Source organism: Microtus oregoni, unplaced genomic scaffold (genome assembly GCF_018167655.1).
Source record: "Microtus oregoni isolate MIOR12 unplaced genomic scaffold, Mior012 000054F_ref0000373, whole genome shotgun sequence".
NCBI lineage: Eukaryota > Metazoa > Chordata > Mammalia > Rodentia > Cricetidae > Microtus > Microtus oregoni.
The window spans coordinates 5,860,340-5,884,862 of record NW_024543830.1 but is presented as its reverse complement, the minus strand read 5'-3'; the positions used below and the strand labels follow the sequence as shown (position 1 = coordinate 5,884,862).

The following is a 24,523-nucleotide window of genomic DNA, read 5'->3' as shown; positions in this document are numbered from 1 at the left end:
CCTAGAGTAAGCACGAACCTTGGGGCTGGAGAGATGGCTCAGTGCTTAAGAGCACCTACTGCTCTTTCAGGAGGAGCAGGTTCGGTTCCCAGCATGTACTTCAGGTAGCTCATTACCATGTGTGACTCCAAGGGGATCTGACATCCTCTTCTGACCCCTGAGGGCACCCACATGCATGTACACACACACACACACACACACACACACACACACAACCATAAAACATAAAACTTAAAAAAGTAAAAAAGAGTTTTGAACATAAAGCTATTATTCCCAGATCTACGCCTTGAGGAAAAAAAAACACAGTACATACAACCACAATGCCTGGTTAAAAAGTAACAGCAAAATCATTTACTACCTACCAAGCAGTACACAAAAGTCCCTCAATTTGGAATCACACAGCATGAAGGGAACAGACTTGAATGCGCTGTTTTCCACAGTCCCCAAGTCAGAGGAAGCCAGGGGACAGCCCCCGACCTGCTAAGCTGAAGAAGGCCCTGGTTCTCCACCCAGGGCCCCAGTCACTCCTTCACACTTGACTGCAGAAGATGGACGGCACATTCCATTCCACAGCCGTGCACGGGCAGACCACGCTGCGACCTACAGCAACAGCGCTGCCAAGCCCTTACCACACTCACTTTGTTCCAGACCTGACCTGTGAATCTAACACAGGCTTATTAAATGCTCCCAAGAAACCCCACATCATGCACTGCTACTCTCCTCACTGCAGACAAAAGACTAAGGCACAAAGAACTTAAGAAACCTGTGCAAAGACAGGAGCTAGCAGGCGGGAACCCCACTCGTCAGTATCCCCACCTTCTCCCCACAAAGCTGCCAACTTCCTATCAAAGGCTCTACACACACAGGAATCTCTCAAGGAGAGCCAGAGTCTGGGCGCTTCTAAGACCGGCCCTCCAGAGAGCTCAGGGCTGAGGCCCACGTGGGCCTAATGGAAACTCCTGCCAATCTCCCTGAACCCTATTTGCTTGTCCTGGTGGTGGAGGCAGCCTAGAAGAGGCCAGAGCCACAGCTGCAACTGCCAGCTCACACCCATGCGATTCTTACTGAACAGAAGACACATCGGGTTCCCGGCTGGCTCTTCAAAAAAAAAAGGGTATTTTGTAAGTTAATGTCTAGTAATGAATGTATCATAAAACGTGTATGCAATGTCTTTGAACATGGAAGAATATTGGGATCGGACCTATTTCTGAATCGAAACTAAGTCAATTACTAACTGCAGCACCCTGAGCCTCAGTTTCCCGGTCCATCCTTCTGTTTTCTCTGGAAGCTATGAAGTGTGCATAGAGAACAGTGGCCACAAAGGCCGCCCTGATGGGGCTTCAGAGGCAGCCTGATGCCTCACTGACTCTGGCTCTCAGTAGCATCCCGAGCTCCAAACACCTTACCCCACGACGCAAGTAAATACTGTCCAACCAGAGGACAGCCATTTGAGCGCAATGAGGGACGATGCTTACACAGGAACAGCTTGAGGAACGTTTTTTCAGAAAGACTACTAACATTAATAAAGCAATCAAGACGTCAGTTTCAGGGCCTGCCCTCTCTCCATCATCAAGGAGCACTCAGCAGGACCGGGGCAAGCACCTGATCCCTGGGAGGCTCAGCTCCAGCAAAGTTTTGTGGGGATTAAAGGAGCAACCGCCGTGAGACCTCCTTTGAACTACATGGGGCTGTATTGATATTGGAGGTTGTTTTCCTTTATAACAATAATGTTTATGTCAATTATATTTGCTGGTCATCCCATCACTAGCTCATGTTTTAAACGGAAAAACTGAGGCAGGGTAATGTGAAGCCGCAGCGGGAAGGCTGCCGGTTCCAAACACAGGGTGGAGACAAGGGCTAGGCCAAAATAAATCCAGGCCAGGACAAAGCTGAAAACTAGCACGTCTTAAAGGAGAAAGGTGGGAACACATATTCACCAGGCTGTTTGGTCCACGGCCTCACCTGCTGGCTGAGCCTTTCAGGGAGGAATCAGGCATGATAATTCTCTACTTCCTCCCAAAGACAGAACTGAACTTCAGGGTGAGAAAGAATTTCACTATGAAATCTCTTTGCCCGTCCATAAATCAATTATGTGGAAGGGGCACAAAAACAAAGACCAGTTGTCACAAATTAGAGTCCCAGCCTGGCCGGCCTTCTCCTAACCATCTCATTAAAAAGAAAAAAGGAAAAGAAAAGAAAGAAAAATGTTGCAGTCCTTCAGTTTCCTTCTTCAGTTGGTCAGAAATGTCCTCATTCCCCAGGTCTCCTCATGCTAAATATGGTAATTAAATTCCAGTGACACTTAAGCATTCATACGGCCTGGAATTGCTCTGAAGCAAGCACTTGAGACCTGCCAGGCTTCAGCACAGAGCTGTTCAACTGCAGCACTCCATGTCAAAAGCAGTGGGGTGTCTCGAGAACACACAAGCTTGCAAAAAGCAATCTACTCCTCTTTATTGCAACATTCTTCAGCAACAACACTGAGCGCTTACCCGCTGTGCACACAGCTCTGCACCAGGGCAGCGGGAGGCTGGAAGGAGGAATGGAAGAAACAGGTGGTGTCCATGGGGAGCCAAAACAACAGGTTGCTTCAGTCAATTCCATCCCACAACTAATCAATTTGGTGAGGGTGGAGGGGAGGGAATCTTAGTCATCCTGTTGTCTGGCTGAACTGACTGCCCTGACCACTGTCCAGGCTTACCAGTTAGGTCAAAGTATCAGAATTAGCAGTGAGTGGCAGACATGATGCTAGCTCTAGGCCTTTCAAAGTATTAAATGCTTCAAATTGTTAGAGAGTTGGAAAGACAGGACAGTAGTATGGGAACATATCATTTGCCTCCAAGATCGTTTTTTGTTTAATCCCACATTACAGTAAATATATGTTTCTTTGGTGCATATAATTAACAATATGTTGTTATATAAACTCAGATCCGAATTTAAAACACCAACCAGGTAGTGCATGCTTATAACCCCACCTCTAAGAAAATGGTGGCAGGAGGATCGAGAGTTCAAAGCTAGCCTCAGCTACCTAGTGAGTTTGAGGCCAGCCTGGCTGCATGAGACTGTCTCAATAATCAGAATTAAACAACATCACAAAAAAAATGAACTTTAAAGTAGCTATAGAAGCCAGGTGTGGTGGCAGAGGCCTTCAGTCCCAGCAGGCAGGGGGTAGGCGGATCTCTGCGAGTTGAGGCCAGCCTGGTCTACAGAGCGAGTTCCAGGACAGCCAGAGCTGTTATACAGAGACACCCTGTCTCGAAAAACCAAAAAATAAAAAAGTAGCTGTAGAAAATACATATTTCAAACCTTGGCCAAGGCCACGCACACACCTTTAATCCCAGCAGAGACAAGAGGATCTCTGAATTCCAGGCCAGCCAGGGCTACAGAGTAAGAAGCTTGACCAAGACCTTTAAAATTCTGAAGACGAAAAACAACTAACTTACCAAAGGACAGTTACTTATTCCAAATGTGATACTGTATACTTTTCTTGTTTGCTTGTTTTGCTACTTAGTTGGGTCATTTTGGGTTTGGGTTTGGTTGACTCGCTTTGATGCCTCGAGCATGCTAAGAGTGTGTTCCACACTGCAGCTCCAGCCCTTATGTGCTGGGCATTGCTAGGTACACTGTTAACAAACACCCTTAATATGTAAAGAGCTTTTCCGATCAGATATATGGGAAACATTCATAAACAAACAAATACAAAGAAAGGAAGAAAAAGCACGATAAGTATTCACTAAGATGCTGTTTGAAACTCCACTATTCACAACAAGAAATAAGGGAGCATTCACCATTACCAGGTAATAATTATTTAAGTGAAACCTAGTGTTGGCAATGACTGGGAACACTGGCAGCCTCGTATTCAGCTAAGAAAAGTATAACTAAGTCAAACTCTATGAAAATACAGCAGCGTGTCTTAAAATCTTCTAGATCTCAGTAAAAAAAATAAATAACTGATTTTTTTTATGATTTGCTTTTATTTTATGTGTATGGGTATTGTACCTCCATGTATATCCATCTATACAGCGTGTATGTGCAGGGCCCACAGGGATCAGAGGAAGGTATTGAACCCCTTGGAACTAGGGCTATAGTTGGTTGAGAGCCATTTGATGTGGGTGCTGGGAATCGGACCCACAAATTCTGGGAAAGCATCCAGTGCTCTCAACCCCTGAGTTATCCCCAGTCCCCAAAAGAATGTTCATTACACACTCTTGATAACTATGATACCTGTACCTGGAAACTAATGATGGATTTTCACAAGAATGAAGAATAGTAGACCCTTATGACAGTACAGTATGTAGCCTTTGAAACCATTTTCTTAAAGAACATTTACAAACATGGGGAAATGTTCACATTAATTTTATCGGTACAGGCTATGATAAAACTATATGCATGTTAAAACTGCAATTAAGAGTTTTATAATAGACACTGAAAATGAGAAAAGTATCTGTGAGTCATCAAATGTTAACCACAGTTAGGCTTAGAATGGTAGCATTACTAAAGATGTTCATTTTCTCATGTGTTCCTAATTTTTAAAGATACTTCCCCTTACATTTTAGATAGCACTTTCTTAGATATAGAATCGCTGAAATCCCAAAGAGCAAAGCTGCCTGCTGCGTGCAGATGATCTTTACCTGTACATGGGATGAGATGGGAGAGGGTGGATCCAGCCAAATTTGCCAGCAAAGGAGAAAGGTCAAAACAAAAACATATGAACCTATTATTTAACCATTAGAATCAAATTTGTGAAAACACTTTGAACAGGAAACTGCTTTTATAGTGAATGTATATAACTTTTAAAATATAAAGTCTAGTAACTTTCAAATGTATCATAGCTTTTGAAATCTAAGGGTAACAAAATACATGTATTAGGTATGCATGCCGACACAGTAACAGTATGTGATGACGGTATTTTCCTGATTGCTCAAACATACCTAAAGAGTTCTCAATGTAACTACTTTTAAAATCACATATACACACAAAATCTTGTAAAGGTGCCAAGGGAAATCAACATAGTATAAATATGAGTTAATTATGTGTAAACATAAGGAATAATTCTGTTGCTATGTAAACCTACCTGAATGAAACTGTTACAATGTTTGTTTTTAGTTACAACCATTTTCCTTAATAGTTAGGAAGTGTGTCACAAGAAAGGACTTTAAGTGGTTACTTGCTTTATTGGGGGAGGACAGGGAGTGAGACAGGGTCTTCCTATGTGGCTGGTGATACACTGTTCACATGGCAACACTTCTGCCTCAGCCTCTAGAGAGCTAGAATTTATTAGCACAAGTATATTCAATTGGCACTTGCTTTAAATAGTAACTTCATGACCAAAACTTGGACTGAGCACAGGATATGGTCTCTTTCCTTAAATCCTCATAAAGATTTGGAAATGTTTTAACTGTTACAAGAAAGTCAATCTCTTTCATGTGTCCCACTTAAAAGAGCTAGCAAAAGAACAGCCATGTTCACTGCAAAGAAAAACAAGTAAAAATTAATAAGCAAGAAAGCATGTCTTGAAACCTCAATGAGACTTGGTATTTTCCAAACAAATGTATCTGAAAGCAGAGAAAAACCCAAGGCTCCCTGAAGCATGGTCACCTCAGAGGAGCTGACCCATCAACACCATCAACAGAAGAGAACACTCAATACCAGGACGCCAAGTCTACTGACAAACAAGGGTTCTCCTGCTTGGAAGACGGCTGGAAATGTTTGTGACCTAAATGCTACCCAGAATCTTCTCACAGAGAGAAAGGAGGGGGGGAGGAGAACACAAAATGAAAAGGAAGCAAACCACACAATTTAAAAATACACCTGCCTCCGAAAAAGGCCCTACACTTTAGAAGACAACCGCAGCTGTGTGTCCAACACCTTATCTGGCAAGCAAAACTGTATTTAAAGGGGGTGCTATTTGTTAAATGAAGACATATCATTAAGGAGACAATATCTGACTCCAATCAAAATATTCTCATCATGTTTTCCTTGCCTCACAAAACACACATACTTTCTTCATATGAATAAACATGCCTATGAGTGGGAGAGTTACTCTTACCCCAGAAACAGGTTCTGCAACACCACACACCCAACCTGTCTTTGTGTGGCAATGAGTCCATCCTGGCATGATGTTTGTCCGATATAGTCAAAGAACCCAGAGTTACTACTCATTGCCAACAACCTGTAGAAGGAACTGACTTTGAGACCAGAAACCTCTCTAAGCGGGCCTCCAGGGAACTGGGCTTCAGTCCACTGGAAGATGGGCCCAGGTCCTTCGTGCCTGGCTGAAAATCCAAACACATCCACCTAGTCAAGATCGATAGTGCCAGAGGCCAGTGAAACAAAAGACCACCTGCAACTTCCAAGACCTTGTTCAACCTCCCCTGATACCACATAAGTGTTTGCGGAGCTGGAAGAACAGGGTTTTGCCAAGACAAGTAAAACAGGGTGAGGGCTATGTCAGCGTAATTAATCAGTGCCACCTGCAGCGGCGACTCAGGGTGTGTCCACACCACACACTCCCCGCGCCTGTGATGGGAAACTCTTTCAGTCACTGCCACTGAGAACTGGATCTTCCAAGGAAGACAGTTTCCGCCCTAACGTGTCCTGTAGCGAGCCTGCCCTGCAAGGCTGAGGACACAGTGCTTTGTCACCGCAAACCCACTAGCAGCCACCACAACGTGCGCCAACTTCAGTCACACTCCCCACCAGACAAGGGGGTCTTTGTCTTCTCCCCAAGTTTTTCCCCCATGTTACAACAGAGAAAGGAAAACAGCAGACGGTGCAGAAGCTGGGGAGTGCGGGGAGCTGGGGCTGCTGTTCTCTAGTTAAGTATCCGGACCCCACTGCTCTTAGTCACCCAGACTGCAGAAAACTGCTTTCAGAGAGGGCAGATAAACAGATACAAGGCTTTCACACTACCATCATGTACTATTTATCTCATCCCCGTGATAGGATCAATCCTGGGGGTGCGATCATAACCTCCACTTTGGAGGCCATTCCCACATACCTGAAGACCAACTTTTCCGCACTGCTTGCTTCAGGACGCCAAGGGAAACACAAATTAAGCCTGACAACATACCCAAATCCCTAACATAGCACCGATCTTAGCACCCACAGTCATCAGGGCTTTATACAAATGTCCCTGGCCCCCTTGAACCGCAGACCAATTACAATGGTTGAACTGATGCCTTTAGTCTTCCAGCCAGATGTTGAGGGCCTGGGTCCCTCTTCCAGGTCACTGAAGCCCAATTCCCCAAAGGTCTTCCTAGGGAAGTTTCTGGTCTCCAAGTCAGCTCCTTCTACAGGCTGTTGGCAACTGAGCAGTAACTCTGAGTTCTTTGAATACAGTGGCCAAACGCAATAATAAAAAAGGACACCCTCACTGCTTTGCCCACTGTAGCTCTCAAAACCCCCGTTTCTCCACTCTTCCTCTGAAGGCCACATTGTTAAGTGCCTTCAAAAAAGTAGGAGGGGGACAGAGCAAACCTCCTGCCACTGCCGGGGAAACACTGTGCAGCCTGACTTATAGGAGCCCAAAGGCAACCTTCTACTGCTAAAGTCACTTCCTTCTTTCCATCGAAGGCGGTGGCATGAAGCGCCATGGGACGAGAACAATCCTGGGCCCCTCCTGCAGAGCGCTCTGTCCGAGGGCCTTTGCTTCTTCCGTTATTTCCTTCCTCGCTCATGTGTTAGCATATCCCAACCTGCCCCAGATCAGTACTTCCAACAGGATGGTGGCTTGTTCCTCTAACTCCCACACTTGGGAAACTAAGCCCAAGGAACTGTAAGTTCAAGGTCAGCCTGGAATACACAGTGAGTTCCAGGCAGATCGGGGCTACAGAATAAGACCCTTTCTCAAAAAAAAAAAAAAAAAAAAAAATCAGGGTGTCATGAAATGAGTGTCTTTGTCACACTCTGTGCTGATGCACTCGGGGACACTGCTGCCACCAGCTACGCATTCACAGGTTAACAGAACAGAGAGCCTCCAAGGAAGCATCAATCACACGCTGGGCTAAAGACGGTACTGACTGAGAAAGCTCTGTGCATTCTGGTACCCAAGGAACACTGATGGGGGGGAGGGAAACTGCCACCAAAGACATACATTACACATACATCAGTCTGAAGACATATGATACTTCACGGATTGGCTTTTAAAAAAAGAAAGCAGGCAACTTTATTAGTCTTATGGTGAAAGCACAGGGGTACCCTCCCTTTGAAGCTATCACTGAGGAAGATATGGGCATGTTCATGTGTTATGTTGGTATGACTACATGTCATGTGTGTGTCACTGCCCATGGCAAAGGGTGTCAGGTCCCCCTGGAGCTGAAGTGACAGACAGTCATGACAGGTGCTGGGAACCGAACTTGCGTCCTTTGGAAGAGCGGCGAGCACCCTCAACTCCAACCATCTCTGCAGCCCCATCTACCTTACTCTTTGAGAAGGCAGCTCTCACTAAACCTAGAGTTCACTGTTTCAGCTGGACCGATTGGCCGGCCAACCCCCAGGATGTTCCTGTCTCTGCCCCCATCTCTGAACTGCAAATATACATCACCACAGCTGCTTACTACGTGAGGGCTGGGGATTCAAACACGGGTCCTCTCGTGCATACAGCAGACGCTCTGCCCGCTGAGCCATCTCTTGGCCCCTAACTTGGCAATTACTTGTATATACACATTCCCAGACATAACTGTAGACCCACGGAGTCAGACTACCCAAGACAACCATGGTTATTTGCTGGTTTCATAAGAAGCCAGAGAAACTGCTGGACAAATTCTTTCCTCCGCCAAGGACCTATCTGGGAAGGGGGTAGAACACATAGGGCTAAGGCAGGCCACCTGAATGGCTGTCCTGCACAGACCATACTTAATGTTCTTCACAGGTTCCACTCCTTTTATGGACAAGCGGGTGTCACTTCAGGGAAGGGTACATAGCCACCCTTTATACCTCCGTCACCCACACAAAGCTCTGGACTGTGAGGGATAAATAACAGAGATGATAATACTGAGCGGAGATCAAAAAAGAGCAGCAACTTGTTGGATAGGAATGAGAGGTCAGAGGATGACCGCCCTGCCTCTTGACAGTAGACACAAGGGTGCTGCGCCTTGCCAGGAAGTCACAAGAGATCAGATCCAGCAGGGGATAAACAGAGCCTGGAGAGCTTTAAAGTCCCCATCAGCACATACAACAAAGAGGAAAACTGGACCCACCCCTTAAGTAAAAACAGGCGTTAGCACAAAGCCAGGTATGGAGTGATGGTGCACACTGTAACCCAGCACTCCCAAGGCTGACACAGGATGACCAAGAGTTCAAAGCCAGCCCTGTGTCAAAAGGCAGGAGGTAGTATAAGTCTTTCAAGTGATGCTCTGTCTTCAGGGGAGAAGGCGTGACGACACCAGACTCACCAGCTGCTCTCCCACAAAAGCCCCAGAGAAGCTGAGCAAGTCACAAGTGCTCAACCAAGACCAGATTCTGCTTAGGTGCCTCTGCACGATGGGCACACGCTGTGAATGTCTCGTAGGGCAGAATAGGGTTGTGTGTGGCAGAGCATCTCCTCCTTAAGGAGCAGGATCTGTGTCAGAGACCAATCATATGTGCTTGTCTAAAATCCTCATTCATTATCTCTTATTCTTGGAGAGTGGGTTATTTTGTTGTTATTATTGGTTTAATTTGATTTGGTAGTGACATTCCATAAGTGTGTGTGTGTACCACTAAAAGTATAATGTTATCAGGATGGTAAAGAATTGCAATATCAAGTTTAGGATGAAAAGCACACACACACACACACAGAGAGAGAGAGAGAGAGAGAGAGAGAGAGAGAGAGAGAGAGAGAGAGAGTCAAAATGGCATGCCAAATAAAACATCTGGGAAAGTGAAAACTTTGGTGTTTTTCCCCAGATGTAAGGTAACCAAAGACTCTTGCAAATTCCACTTAAAAGTCATCCAGGGGAATTGCAGTGGTCGACAATAAAAAGAGACTGAAAGTTATTTGCTCAAATGAGCAAGTCTTTACTGGCTGCCAATGAGATGCCAAAGCACCATGACAGGTGACATGGGGACATAGAGGACAGGGGTGTGGACATTAGAACACATACAAAATGCAAAGGTACAATTCTATCCCTCGAGCACACACTTAAAACAAGTGCTCGGGGTATGTTTCTGTGTGTAAAAGTTCATGAAGCAAGAGATGGAAGCAGAATGGAGGATGAACAAAGCCATAAACCTGAAGGATGAGCAAGGCCCTAGACCTAAAGCCCTGAAGGAAGCATAGTCACAGCTCTGTAACCAGCCCTGTGATCAGTGACAAAGTCCATGAGAAAGAGGATGACCAAAACACAGGCTCCCCTGCAAGGTCACCAAATCAATTAATAACAGGCCTGGAGGAGCCTTCTGGACTCCCGGCTCCCAGTATAGTGGCCTGACTAAACAGACACATACGGTGGACTGGTGCAGCCGGAAAGTGAAAGACGGGGGACCTTTTGGTTTCAAGTAGTTTGGAAAAAAAGAGACGACAGGAGCAAGAGAATCCAGAAAGTTCAGGAGAGGGAACAGATTAATTTGAGACATCCAGAAAGAGCTGACAAGAAAGGAAACAATTACATTTGGATTGCAAATACATCATAATACATTCTCATCCAAGTTGTGCCTTAGAGGGGGCATTATTTTCTGGAAAAATCTATAAAGAATTCAAAAATGATATGGTGTATGATATGTTAAAAAGAATTTGTGGCAGAAAGGGGGACAGGGTGTGACAGCATCCAAACACATGACGTCTTTTTAAGAGGAGGGTAGTTGTGCCCAAGAAGGAACGAATTATAGTCTACAGCTTTCACGTTAGCAATTTCTGAATTCCTCGAGAGTCAGAAGGGTTAATCTCTGGAATGGCTGGCTAAAGCTACGTTCAATGTGGAAATTATTAAAATCTAAAAGGCAAGATCCCATATACATCCTGAAGGCAGATAAAGCGGAATTAATCGGTGATTGCCTCACCAGGTCACTATGCCAGAATCAATTGTAAACCTTTTTCTTTCTTTCTTTTTCTTTTTTTTTTTTTAAACAGATTCTCAGGCCTACTGTGTCAGAATCCCAGGGTGCTGAGTGTAAAAACCACTCCAGTGGGTCTGTTAGAGCCAGGACAAGGGGCTCTGTTCCACCACAATGGAAGGGGCAGGGAGGAGGGTCATCAGGAATGGCAGAGAGTGGGAACCAGATCAATGCAAATTCTGTGGGTAAAATAAAATCTCTGTGGGTATGATATTTTTAAAATGTATTGTAAGGCTGCTCTCAAGCATCCAAGCATATCCCACTGTGTTTAGACATTCTTTAAAAGTCCCGAGACCAGTGACAACCCAGGTGAGCCCAGGCTGCTTCTCTGAGAAAGAACAAATCCACAGAGAAGGCGGAAAAAGGATGCCAGCAAAATACTGGTAAATATTTTTTTTGAACATCACAAGAGATCCTGCAACCAATCCATCTCCCCTCCCCCCACGAGAAAAAGATAGGAAACAGTTATGGGGTAAATTTCACCTCCGCCCTTTAGGAAAAACCTTGCTCTCTCGTGGTAGGGAGTCAACTGAGAATATGTCCAGGTGACAGCAGAACCGGGAGTCACTCCCACTGAAGAGCAGAAAGAAAACCAGGTGGTCCAGGACAGCTAGCTGTCCAGAAAATCAGACAGATGGGTTGACAGTTCCTTGCCGCAGGAACCAGTGGTGATTAAATTAACGACTGGCCACAAGCCAAACATGGGAACACTCAAAAGTTAGGGAGCGAGAGTTATAATTGGTACTTTGGCAAAACAGACCATAATAGATCAGGAAGACTCACTGCTAGACTCTGGGAAGATTTAAGATCTGCACCAACAATGGGCCCTTTAATATCTTCTATGACAATAGTTTCAGCATCTAAAGAACACCTAAAATCCCAAATACCTAAACCCTATCATTTGAGCCAACTGGACTGACACTCAACTTGACCCCCACTAAGTGATAGTCATAGCAGTGGCTCACAGGAGCAGGAGGGGACATCAGTTCAATGTGCCGGGGTTCAACAAGGCAGGGAAGCCCACATCCCGGCATCATCCCATCCCTGCTATCGATCCTGGCACTTAGGTTTGCAGACCACCTTACAGTCCTATTTATTAGTCCCTGCAATACTCTATAGAAAAAAAAAGTTATGCTTTTAATCCTGTTTCATAAGGGAAGAGACAGAGATCACAAACACTCAATTATTTACTAAGTAAAACAAGTCATAGTGCACCGAGGATTATAACCCTGAGAAAAATCACACTAGTTAGACACCTCTGTGCCCTAAATCCACACTCAGGGTTCCGACAGCGTCACTCAAAGAAAAGGGCAAAGCCAAAATGCCACCAGTGAGATGGAGCCAGCCGAAGTCTCAGAAACTGTTCATCCTCACACAGCCTCCTGGTCGGCTTCTGAAAACCTCTGGAGCCAGCAACAGAAGACATTTGAACTTCCCAAACAGTATCTGGTTGGTGCTGAACAACCCAGCACTGTTTGCAGGTGATAAATAATCAAGTCCTGCTCAAAACATCTGCGATTGCCATGTCAGCTGCCCGTTACAATGAACAAAGACCGTATTTTTCTGAAACTCGCCCTTTCTCTGAAAAGATGTACTAGGGTTTTTTGTTTTTTTGGGTTTTTTTTTTTTTTCGGTAAAAGTTAACTCTTCTTGAGCAAAGCGGGCCCTTCCAGTTCAGCAAAGGTACTGGAAGCGCAGACTTCATTCAGAAAGACTAGCACGCTGCCCCGAAAGGGCTTTCTGAACATCTTTTAAGTGCTACAGGTTTAATATACATTCTTTTAATTAATCCTATTAGCTGGGTAATTTCATCCCCATTTTATTGGTGAGTTAATTCAGCACATTTGAATCCAGAATTACAGAGCTGGGCTCCAAAGCCCATGTTCTTTCCATACAACATTCCAAAGAAATGTAAAATCTCAAGATGTGGGTGGGGTGGGTAAAGTATGATTCGATTTCCTTTCCTGGCTCCCACCGTGTTAGAGGGGCTGCATGGGATATCCAACTATAACCAGTCTTTCTAAGCAAGCACTTTGGATCAACGTCTCCACTTTTCCTCGCCTGCCCCTGCCCTACCCCCAACGGTGCCAAAAGAGCAACAAGCTGCTGCCAGGTTGGAGGAGTTGGGGATTGTCACACCACATTCCTGGGGCTGGACGCACACTGGAACCGCAGCAAGAGCTCCGCGCCTCGGAAAGAATAACAGCAGTTGAGATTTTCAATCATGTGGCTCAGCACGCTGCCACACCAGTTCCCCCACTGTTGCCTCCACCTCTCCAAGACCGGAGCCCCACGCCCAACTCCTCCTCGGGACAGACGGACCGATCCGGGTGTCAAAAGCCGGGCGCGCCGCAAGCCCCTGCCGCCCTCCCGGCCACACTCGCACCTCGGCCAGCTCGCTGCTCGCCCGGGACCCCGCAAACGCGGAACCGGAGACGCTACGCGACGCCGAGATTCGAGGCCCGGACGAGGCAGCTTAGAAGGCGCAGCCCGTGGAGCGCGGAGGCAGAGGGATGGTGTCCCGGGCTCCCGGTACTCACCGCGCGCGGGGCCCGCGCCGCACAGCCAGAGCCACAGCAGCGCCCGCAACGCGACGGGACGCAGAGAGGGCATCTTCGTGGCCGCCGCCCGCGCAGATCCGCATGGGGAGCGGGTCCCGACCAGGAGTCCCGCTCTCGCGTGCGCTACCCTGCCCCCGCGGCTCGCCAAGTCCCCGAGCTCCCGCTGCGCCGCCCCTGCACTCCGCGCAGCCAGGCCGCCGCCCGAAGTTTGGCTGAAAGTTTCTGGCTGCGCGGGCGGCTGGGCGGCTCGCGTGTCCTTCCGCCTCGGCCTCCTCCCACCGCGAGGCTCCGCCCCCCTCGCCGCCGCCGCCGCCGCGGCCGCGCGCCCAGGGGTTTCCCGCAGAAAGAAGCGCCGGCCGGCTGCTCGCGGAGGGATCTGTGCGAGCAGCACTCGGCAGCTGGTACTCCCGACCCGCCCCGCTGAGCTCGGGGAAAGGGGTGGCTGAAGCGCCCAACATCAAATGTTGATGTTTGCCGGGATCCTGAACTTGTAGGGAGAGGCAGACTTCATGCTCCACACACCTACACCCTTCTTGTCTGGTTGCAGGAATGAGGAAGAGCAGAGACAGGGCTGTCAAAGGAGGGCAGGGGGCAAAGGCGCCAAAGTTCACTTTAGAGGACATTCCTGGAGATGCTCAGTCTGGTTCGTTCCTCCATCAGTCTGTTCGCCCATCCATCTATCCGTCTTTAGTTCGTTTAGTGAACTTCTTGTAGCAAAGTGCTTGGGACACTGGACTCATCCACTCTGGGGGTCAAGGAGAATTCAGAGGAGGTTTCCATGGACAGGTATCATGACGGCAGGAGTTCAAAGGGCGGGTTAAAGATGTAGAAAATAGTAAGTATGTTTTCAGGTATACTTTCTGTAGCCTATTAATAGTTGAGAGTCGAGAGCAACCTAAATGCCCCACCCTTGGGGACTAGATGAATAATGCATAATTATAAGTGAGGTGCAATAGAACAATTGAAAACACCATCTTCAGATACGTCAACCTCAAAACCAAAATGATGATGACAACACAAACTGCAGGGGGAGACTCTAAGAATACCACTTATATGTGAAACTTTCAAAACAACGCTATTTATTTCTTACGGATGTTTGTGTACATAGTTTTAAAAAGAAAGAAAAAGCTATTACCCTAAACGTGGTTATTTTCAAAGTGAGAGCAGAGGGGTGTGATCCGACCTGGGTATAAATGTGTTTATAGAACATATGAAATCAACAACTACACCAAACTTCATGAACCACGCATGACTCTTTGTATTTCTGTCTTCTTAGCTACATTGGAAAGTCAGGGACCATGTCCGTCCTCACCAGTATCTACCACGCAGTAGTTGATGAACTATAAAATGAAAAATGCCACCCAACATTTGCAAGTCGGTGTGAACGTTAAAACTGCGTTTTAAGTGCTATATAGCCGAGCATGGTTGCATAGGCCTTTAATCCCAGCACTCGGGAGGCAGAGGCAGGTGGATCTCTATGAGTTTGAGGCCAGCCTGGGCTACAAAGCAAGTTCCAGGACAGCTAGGGCTGTTATACAGGAAAACCCTGTCTTGAAAAAGAAAAGAAAACAAAAAACAAACAAACAAAACCTATGGGGACTGGGGAAATGGCTCAACGGGACCTGAGCTCAAATTTCAACACTCACATTAAAAGCCCTGTTTGAGTATGCATGTGCCTGAAACAGCTATAGGGGAAGGAGTTAGGAGGTTCTCTGGGGCCTGCTGCCTAGTTCCAGGCTCAGTAAGAAAACCCCTTCTCAAAGAAATAAAGTGGAGAGTTATAGAGCCGTATACCTGACATCCTCTGGCCTGCACACACAGTGCATATCCACCATACACACATACACATATATCACACTCGCCATATACCACACACCTATAATACACCATATACACATACACCATATATCACACACCATATACCACACACCTATAATACACCATATACACATACACCATATATCACACACCATATACCACACACCTATAATACACCATACACACATACACCATATATCACACACTCGCCATATACCACACACCTATAATACACCATACACACATACACCATATATCACACACCATATACCACACACCTATAATACACCATACACACATACACCATATATCACACACCATATACCACACACCTATAATACACCATACACACATACACCATATATCACACACCATATACCACACACCTATAATACACCATACACACATACACCATATATCACACACACACCATATACCACACACCTATAATACACCATACACACACATATACCTTACACCACTTACATGCATTCACATGCATATTAGTTTAGAAGAGAAAAGCAAGCATTTGCTACTTACTGCAGTCACATTGGGATCCTAGAACCTCCTTTTAAAAATAGCATAATTGAGGGCTAGAGAGAGGGCTCAGTGGTTAAGAGCAGTTGCTACTTGTGCAAAGGACCTGGGTTCAATTCCCAACACCCATATAGTAGCTCACTATTGTCAGTAACGCCTGTTCCAGAGGATCCAGTTCCTCCTCCCGTGTCCACAGGCACCAGATATCCACGCACTGCACAGAGATACAGGCAGGAAAATCATCCACACACATAAATTAAATTGAATTTAAACAGCATAGTTATAAAATCTACTATACAACTTCTGATTGTGCCGTGTGTTTAAAGAGAAATAATAACATAAACTTTCATTTGTTGGCTCACTATTTGACCAGTCTGAACATCCACTGTACTCGCAAAGAGAGTAAATAGTGAGTTGGTGCTTATAAATTTTAAATTGACCTGCAAAGATCACAGGCCACAGCCAAAGTATGCACAAAAGAAAGTCAAGATACTCATCCTGACTGGCAGCTCCAGAAATGGCTGTCGCTACGAGAATTTTTAAAATAGATGTGTTCCTCATTCTAACAGCTTTACAGAGTGACCCCCAGGGCCGGGGAAACAGTTCAGCAGGTTAAATGATTGTCTCACAAGCACGGGGACCTGGGTTTGGTGTCCCCTACCTCAAAGGAGGAAGGGCTGTGGGAAATGGCTTCGTGATTAAGAACCCTGTCTACTTTTCCAGAGGACCAGAGTTTGGTTCCCAGCACCCATGTCAAGTGATTCACAATCCCATATAGTTCCAATATCAAGGGAATACTAATACTTCTGGCCTCTTGGGTACCCGAACATATGTGCATAATCCCCATTGTGTATATACTAAAAATAAATCTTAAAACAAAATAAAAAACCAAGCATGATGGCACATGCTTCTAATCCCAGCACGAGGAAGGCAGAGGGAGGAAGGTCACAGGAGCCAATATAGCACAATTGATGAGTTCTACACCAATGAGAGACTGTCTCAAAAGAGGTAGGTGGCATTCATGATAATAATACCCAAGATTATCTTCTGGCCTCTCCACAGGTATACATGCACGCCCATCTGTGCACACACACATGTACACTAAAAAAAGGGGGAGTCAGCCAGGGCTACCCAAAGAAACCCTGTCTCATAAAACAAACAAACAAACAAATAAATAAATAGTATTACATGACCTCTGTTGAATTGCTGACTGTTAAACTTATTGCATACATTCCAGTGAGTACTAAATAAATAATGTTCAAATAGTATAAATAAAAGAAGAACTGAAAAGGGACAAGCAAAAAAAAAAATTATAATCCTATCAAGAGCCTGGAAATAGTCAGGGAAAGCTTCAAGGGGAAGCCAATAATAAATAAATTAAGAATCGGAGGATCAAATGATCAATCAGATCAAGAAATGACCCACCAGGTGAGCAGGGGTTTCTCACATTTAGAGGCTTACACCTGTCCCAGGCACAGGACGGTGTCTGTAGGAGCAGATAAGCAGGGGAAATCAGAGTTTGTCCCTGGACCTGGGAGACAAGAATCTAAGCAGGAGCTGTGGGAATGCGGAAGGATGGGCCTGGACTCTGGGGTTTGGTGACCAGGCGTGAAGGAGAGAGCAAGAGTCAGCCATGACCTCAACACCTTGGGGCAGGAAGACACCACACCACCCCAGATAAAGGCTAGCAATTGATAGAGGAGATGGGTAGGCAAGAAATCAGCGTAGCTCGAAGGGGACGCTATGCTCAGGAGCTGCAGCAGTTGTCGGCCTTTGGGAGAGCTGAGGGAGCCTGGCTCATTCACAGCACTGCCTTGAGCTCTTGCCGTTGGCCCCTTCTCTGGGTGAAATCGAAATGTCCTTGTATGCATTGTTGTCCTGCTTCCTGCCTATCCGAAACCAGGGTGGCTTGTGATGGCACTCCAAAGCCTGAACCGCAGCCTGGAGGTGTGAAAGGTTCAAACCTGCCTGAAAAGCTCAGCACCAAATATGCTGAGCAGTGTAGCTAGACTAGAAGGGGTATTTCTCTTCTCCTGAGGACACAGCTCCTAATCAAAGCAAATCCTCCTTATAGGAGAGATTGGCAGGGACACCTTGGGGGAGTCCTGTAGCCAATCAGAGCAGCCGCAAGTCTATGATGATCCATGGCATCACTGGCACAAAGAGAAACGGAATCCCACAGTCTTTCATCTGAAAACACACTCCCTCCTGGGCCCCATTAAATTCGTAGTCCTTTGGTACAGAAATATGAACAAGGGCTGCCAATGGCTTTGGTTTCACTCAGAACTTAAAATAGACGGATATGCCCTTATTATTTAAAACCCACACATAAAATTTCTTCCCAAAGAACAGAAGTGTGTGCTTGTTGGTTCTCCAGTCTGTCCTCTCAGAACCAACAGGCCATAAAACACTCAAGGACAGAGATTGTCTCGTGCCTCTATTGTGTCCTAGGCTCTAGGGCATGTATATACAGAAATACTCGATAGTGGATGGTAGGGAGGTTGTTGTGCTTTGACTTAAGCTTGGTTTTATTTGGGTTTGGTTTGGGTTTTTCTTCTGAAGTAGGATAGTCATGAACATGCTATGTCACCAAGGGTGGGAACTTTGAACTCCTGGTCCTCCTACCTTCCTCTGCCTTCCCAGTGCTGCGATTGCAATTGTGCCACCACAGCCAGCTGAACACAGGTGTTTTTTTCCTCCAGAAGTCATTGAGCCCAGGTGCACGTTTGTGAATGAGTGTGTGTGTTTGTGTATGAGCATGTGGGTATGTGCGTGTGCCCCTAGGTGTTTAAATGGCACATGAATTAAGAGCAGGCGTGAGACTGTGTCTCAGAGAATTCCAGGCAGAATCAGCCAGATATTGAGCTACTGAAGGCCTTGAGTCTCAGTGGGGATCAAACCTGAGCTGACCTACACTGCATATCCCACCACCTAACGCAGGTGTCTAAGGAGGTGGGGCAAATGTTAGTGGAAGCAGGAATTACAAGTGAGATGTCTTTTAATAATGCCTTCTATTTGGAAGGTGCTTTATACTTTCCCCCAACACTTTAAGGTTATCTCTCTCAGTCCTCAAAGCAGCCGTGGGAAATAGACAGGCCAGTCACTATTATCTTCATGTCACAGATGGGAAAAATAAAAAGGAAGATAACGTAACTTGCCCAAGGTTAAATAAGTCATTAACAACAGAGTTAGGACAAAAATCCCTTGGTTTCTGACCATTTGTTCAGTCTCATTGCATGGGGCACAACAGTGCAAGTATTTTCAGGTGCTACTCAGTGCAGGGGCCTGCAGGCACAGGGCACCAACTTCTTGACCCCTTTGTGTGGGTACAGGGCAAGCTGACCCACCACAACTGAGAAAGTTAACCAAGTACGTGAACTGTTCTGTTTTAAAGCCATTTTGAGAGCTTGCACTCAGCAGAGCATGGCCTTGACTCTGCGACAATACAAACAATAAGGAGATGCAGCCCCCTCCTGCTCCCTGGAGATCACAGGCCAACACCACAACTGCAAGAGAGATAGACTGTGGGGTCCTGCCAGAAGAGACAGCGTGGAGATTAATTTCAAGGTCTCATTCTGAATGATGTGATCAAGGTGGCTGGCATAACTAATTAAAAACAGTGTGAAGACAGGGGCCATCTCTTACTTATCTCTTCAGGTTTGTACCCCCCCAGAAATGGATTCCCCCACCCCCAGCGAAGTTCTCAGCAAAGGCCGTCATTCCCCAGGCCTGTGATCCCAGCATTCAGTAGGCTGAAGCAAGGAGGAGCAAGGTTCAAAGTCAGTTCGACTGTGCCATGAATTATAAGGCAAAACCTTGTCTTAAAAACAAACATGAGGACTCTGGAGAGATGGTTCAGTAGTTAAGAGAATAGGCCATTCTTCCAGAGAACCTGGGTTCAATCCCCAGCACCGACATGGCAGCTCACACCCGTCTGTAACTCCAGTTCCAGGGGATCTGGCACCCTCACACAGACATACATGGAGGCAAAACACCAATGCACATAAAATAAAAATAAATTATGTTTTTCTTTTTAAAAAATGAAACAAAACAAAACCAAAACACTCCACCCTCTGGAGGCTCTGTGTAGTTCAGGAGGTGAGAATTAACCTCAAGATTCAAATTGGCTGTCAATCATACCAATCCTCAATCAGACCCTGCTCTTAATATAGACCCAACTGCTTGCTTTAATGAAGCATATAAATAATAGAAGCTGCTGTAATTTGGTATCTTGATGTATTTTTCCCTTTTACAAACATAAGTTTCTCGGTCAATACTAGAGAAAGGAAGTCTGAAGTTATCTTTAAGACGGTGGTTCTCAACCCTCCTACCACTGGGAACTTTGAATACAACTCTTCACGTTGTGGTGACCCCAACCATAAAATTATTTTTGTTACTACTTCATAATTTTGCTGCTGTTGTGAATCATAATGTAAATATCCATGTTTTCTGGTGGTTTTGGTTTTGGCAACCCCTGTGAACCTCCCCTCAAGAGTTCACCACCCACAGGTTGAGAACCACTGCTCTAAGGGAACCTTTCCCTCACAGCCATGAGCTATATGACAGACAAATGGGACCTCTAACTTTGTAACTAGGGATCCTGTGCTGTTCAAGAGGTGAGAAGATGAACATGTTAGCAAAGGAGCACCATTCGGCTTTAAAACTCCTCTTCCCTATGTTATACTGAGAAATACTGCGCTGCACTTCCTAAGAAGGTACACACATTTCATAAATATAAAATACAAATGTACAGACATGGCTGACCCGAATGTGCCAAGACAGATCCCCAATTGAAGAGCATTGTAAACCCACAACTATGTAATTACCAAACCACAATATTATTGGATGAGTCTCGGTGCTTCAGTCACCAAAATGGTTATGCAACTCCAAATCTTTATGAAACCTTATGGCGTTTGTTCACAGAAATGGTTCTATTGTCTCTGCCCCTATTCTTGCATTTTACCTTCATGGATAGCCAAGAAATTCTTGAAGAGTGAGGTCCAGGCTCTCAGATAGTTCCTACCTCGAATGTGGAACATCATTGTGCCATCCAAATACAGATTCGCATCTGCATCCTCTGAAACAAACAGAATTCCAAGAGGATGAGTGAGGTACGGTGGTGGAGGCACCAGCAGTAATGAAGGGGGGAATCCCTTTTTATAAAAGTGAGCATTAAAAATCTCCCTCTGAGTAAGTAATTCATCAGGAGATAATTATTGGCTGGCAACAGGTATTTATAATGGAAGCGAACACAACCCTAACCATAGGGGTACCTCTGAAAACACCCTAATTAAAAAGGGAAAGAGTAATTTTATAGGAAAGTACAAATCAGTGGCGTGTATGTCTGCTAATGTATGCAAAGAGACAGGGATGGTAATTGCAGGGCCTAGATAGGTATCTGCCGCTGAAGATAATGGGCTTGTGAACATGCAAATGGGATTTCGGATAAACCATGGGTGCACCAGTATTTTGGGTGAATGTGGGGTGGAATATGCAATTGGATATTGGCAGGTGAGGTCTGTTTGCACTCGGAAATTGAATATCAGCTTGCTTTTGCTTTTAATCATTTTGCTCTGTTGGCGACATTGAGGTGTGACTCCTCTCAGCTTGCTGAGGTCCCTAGCATGATCGTGTTTCCTTCAGACCGGTGTGTATCTTTCCCTCTCATGACAGGTGCTAAAAGTTGAAGCACACATCAAAAAGCAAATGGTGGCCAGACAGAGAATGTTTCCCACCTTAAGATTTATATCTGAGTTTAGAAGGAGCAACCAGAGCACAGAAGAGCTCTGGGGGTGAACCATGCCTCTGTGCAAGACTGAGATGCCAGAAGTGACTCCATCCTTGTGTCTGTTCTGATGGCTGTCACTGTCCTTTGTGTTACTGAAAACAATGGTTGGGATAATAGACATACTTTTTGTTGTTGTTGTTGTTTTTGTTTTGTTTTGTTTTTGTTTTTCAAGACAAGGTTTCTCTGTGTATCCCTGGCTGTTCTGGAACTCACTCTGTAGACCAGGCTGGCCTCGAACTCACAGCCATCTGCCTCCCAAATTCTGGAATTAAATGCATACACCACCACCACCCCTGCAAGAGTAGACATTCATTGATTTGTTTATTTAGTAGCAGGTGTGTGTGTGTGTGTGTGTGTGTGTGTGTGTGTGTGAATGTGGATGTTGGGGAACAACCATGTGGGTTGCCAGGCAGTGGTGCTGCACATCTTTAATCCCAGCACTTCTGAGTCCAAGGTCGGTTTGGTCTACAGAGCAAGTTCCAGGACAGCCAGGGCTGTTATACAGAGAACCCTGCCTTAAAACACTCACACACACACACACACACACACACACACACACACACACAAGTCCATGTGAGTCCTAGGGATGGAACTCAGGTCTTCAGACTTGGCAACAGCACATTTACCCATAGAGCTGGAAAACAGGATCATTAAAGGAAGATAAGAAATAGTAAGGTGGATATGGATGTACTTAGGCAAACTCCAAATGCTGGCATTAAGAAACCAACTTTCCAATTTCAAAACCAAGGCAAACACGAAGAAGATAGTACTGTTCCTTAGTCCTCCATCCTGTTTGGGTTTTGAGGAGAAAAGGGAAGTCAGAAAAGTTGAAGAAAAGAAACACAGAACGGAAGAATAGGAAGGCGAAAGGGTGTTCTGGGGCGGCATGCACCTGCTCAGATGTGGGGAAGTAGCATGAACAGGAGCAAAAGAAGAACCAACATGGAGTTCCCCCTCACACATCCCCATACCCCTCCCAAAGGGGACCACAGCAGCATCCCAGAAACAAGAGAGGCAGGCCTCAGGCCCCTTCCCTGGATTCAAAGTACTCACAGTCCAAATTGGTCCCCCGCATGGTGAATATTCATAGATCTTAACATCAACAATATTGATGACATGGGCAGCTAGTATTGATGCCATGTCTTCCACTTGTCGAGTGCCGCGCTAAACTCTTCGGATCTCATGTGTAATGCGCCAACCAGCTTTCAAGTGTGTTGTTGTTCTCACTTCACAGAGAAGTGGCCAAGGATCGTACAGCTTCTCTATGGCACAGGCGTAAGCCCCGCCCATTTGCATGGCCACAGGTCTCTGCCTCAGAGAGCCAAAGCCACCTACCTGTCTTAGTCTGTGTTTTATTGCTATGAAGAGACACCATGACCATGGCAACTCACCCTAAGAGTACCCTTCCTTAGAGGATCCACTTGAGCTCTAAATATGTTTGCTGTCTTCCACTTAGGGAAATCTAAGGCTTCCAAAGTCACTGTGAGAACCACAGACCTCTGCCCTCCCCTAAAGTGGGGCAACCAAATCTCTGCTCATCAATCTCCAGTGCTGTAGCAAGCCTTGGCCATCTTCCTCACTGTGTCTGCCTCAGGAAAGCCCAGACAACTTCATTGACTGGTTCTGTGCTATGCTACAACTTTGAATTTTGAAATAGTTTCTTTTATATTTTCTGACTAATAGGAGATAAATCCTATAAAGAATCAATTCTATTTCTTGCCATAACTTTAATTATAGACATAAAAATGTCAATTTTAAAATGTCCTATAAAAATAATATTACCACTGATAGTTTGGGGGTGTTTATCCAGTTATTCTTCATAGGCATCCCATCCTGTGTATATGTGTGCATGTGTGTGCTTGTGTGTGTGTGTGTGTGTGTACAAATGGGCATGTGTGTGCACATGCACGTGCATTGATGAGAATGATGTCTAGTATGTTCCTCAATCACTCTCCATCATATTTTTTGAGATGCAGCCTCTCACTGATTCAGGTGGACTAACTGGTCAGAAGTCCCAAGGCTCCCCCTACCAGCACTGCAGGACAGGTGTGCACAGTCACTCCATTTGGCTTTTCACACGAGTACTGGAGATTGGTACTCAGATCTGGATGCTTGTATAGCAAGTATTTTATCAACTGAATCACCTCTGCACCCTACGTGTATGTGTGTTTTTATGGAGTGCTAATCCAGACACTTTCTAGTCTTTATCCTGTTGTAAACGGAGATTACATATTTGTTCCCAGTTGGCCAGACCTGAATAATCACACAGAAACTATATTAATTCCAACATTGCTTGGCCAATGCCTCTAGCATATTCCTAGCTAGCTCTTACTTCTTAAATTAACCCATTTCTATCAATCTGTGTATCACCAAGAGGCTGTGGCCTACCAGCAAGCTTCCTAAGGTTCTCGGGTGTCCTTCTCCTTTGGCAGCTACAAGGCTTCTCCCTGACTCCGCCCCCCTATCTTTGTTCAGATTTCCTGCCTGGCTTCACTCTGCTAAGCCATTGGCTGAAACAGCTTTATTCATTAACAAATGGTAATAAAACATATTCACAGCATCTCACATTATCCTGCTTCCTTAGGTAACCCATAGATTCTATTTCTCCTTGTAGCTACATAAATGCCATATGCAGCAATGTCAATATCTACAAAATATTCTGCTGTTAGTTGATATGTGAATGTCAAATACTTTCTCTTTGGTTTGGGATCGGTGTTCAGAAGCTGTCTACCTTACTGAAGGGACAAACCCTGAAAACAATGTCTACCCTACCCTCTGCTTTCAC

At 45.5% G+C, this 24,523-nt stretch overlaps 1 protein-coding gene across 1 annotated transcript in view; it reads right to left on the bottom strand.

Annotated features, from left to right (window-relative positions):
• The window catches only part of Notch2 (notch receptor 2), a 140,665-nt gene extending 126,845 nt beyond the window's left edge, over positions 1 to 13,820 (bottom strand). The window contains exon 1 of the mRNA XM_041638022.1: positions 13,575 to 13,820. Within this exon, the coding sequence (XP_041493956.1) occupies positions 13,575 to 13,647 (73 nt within the window). The 5' untranslated portion in view covers positions 13,648 to 13,820. The remainder of the gene's footprint in view (positions 1 to 13,574) is intronic.
• Positions 13,821 to 24,523: the final 10,703 nt, after the last annotated feature.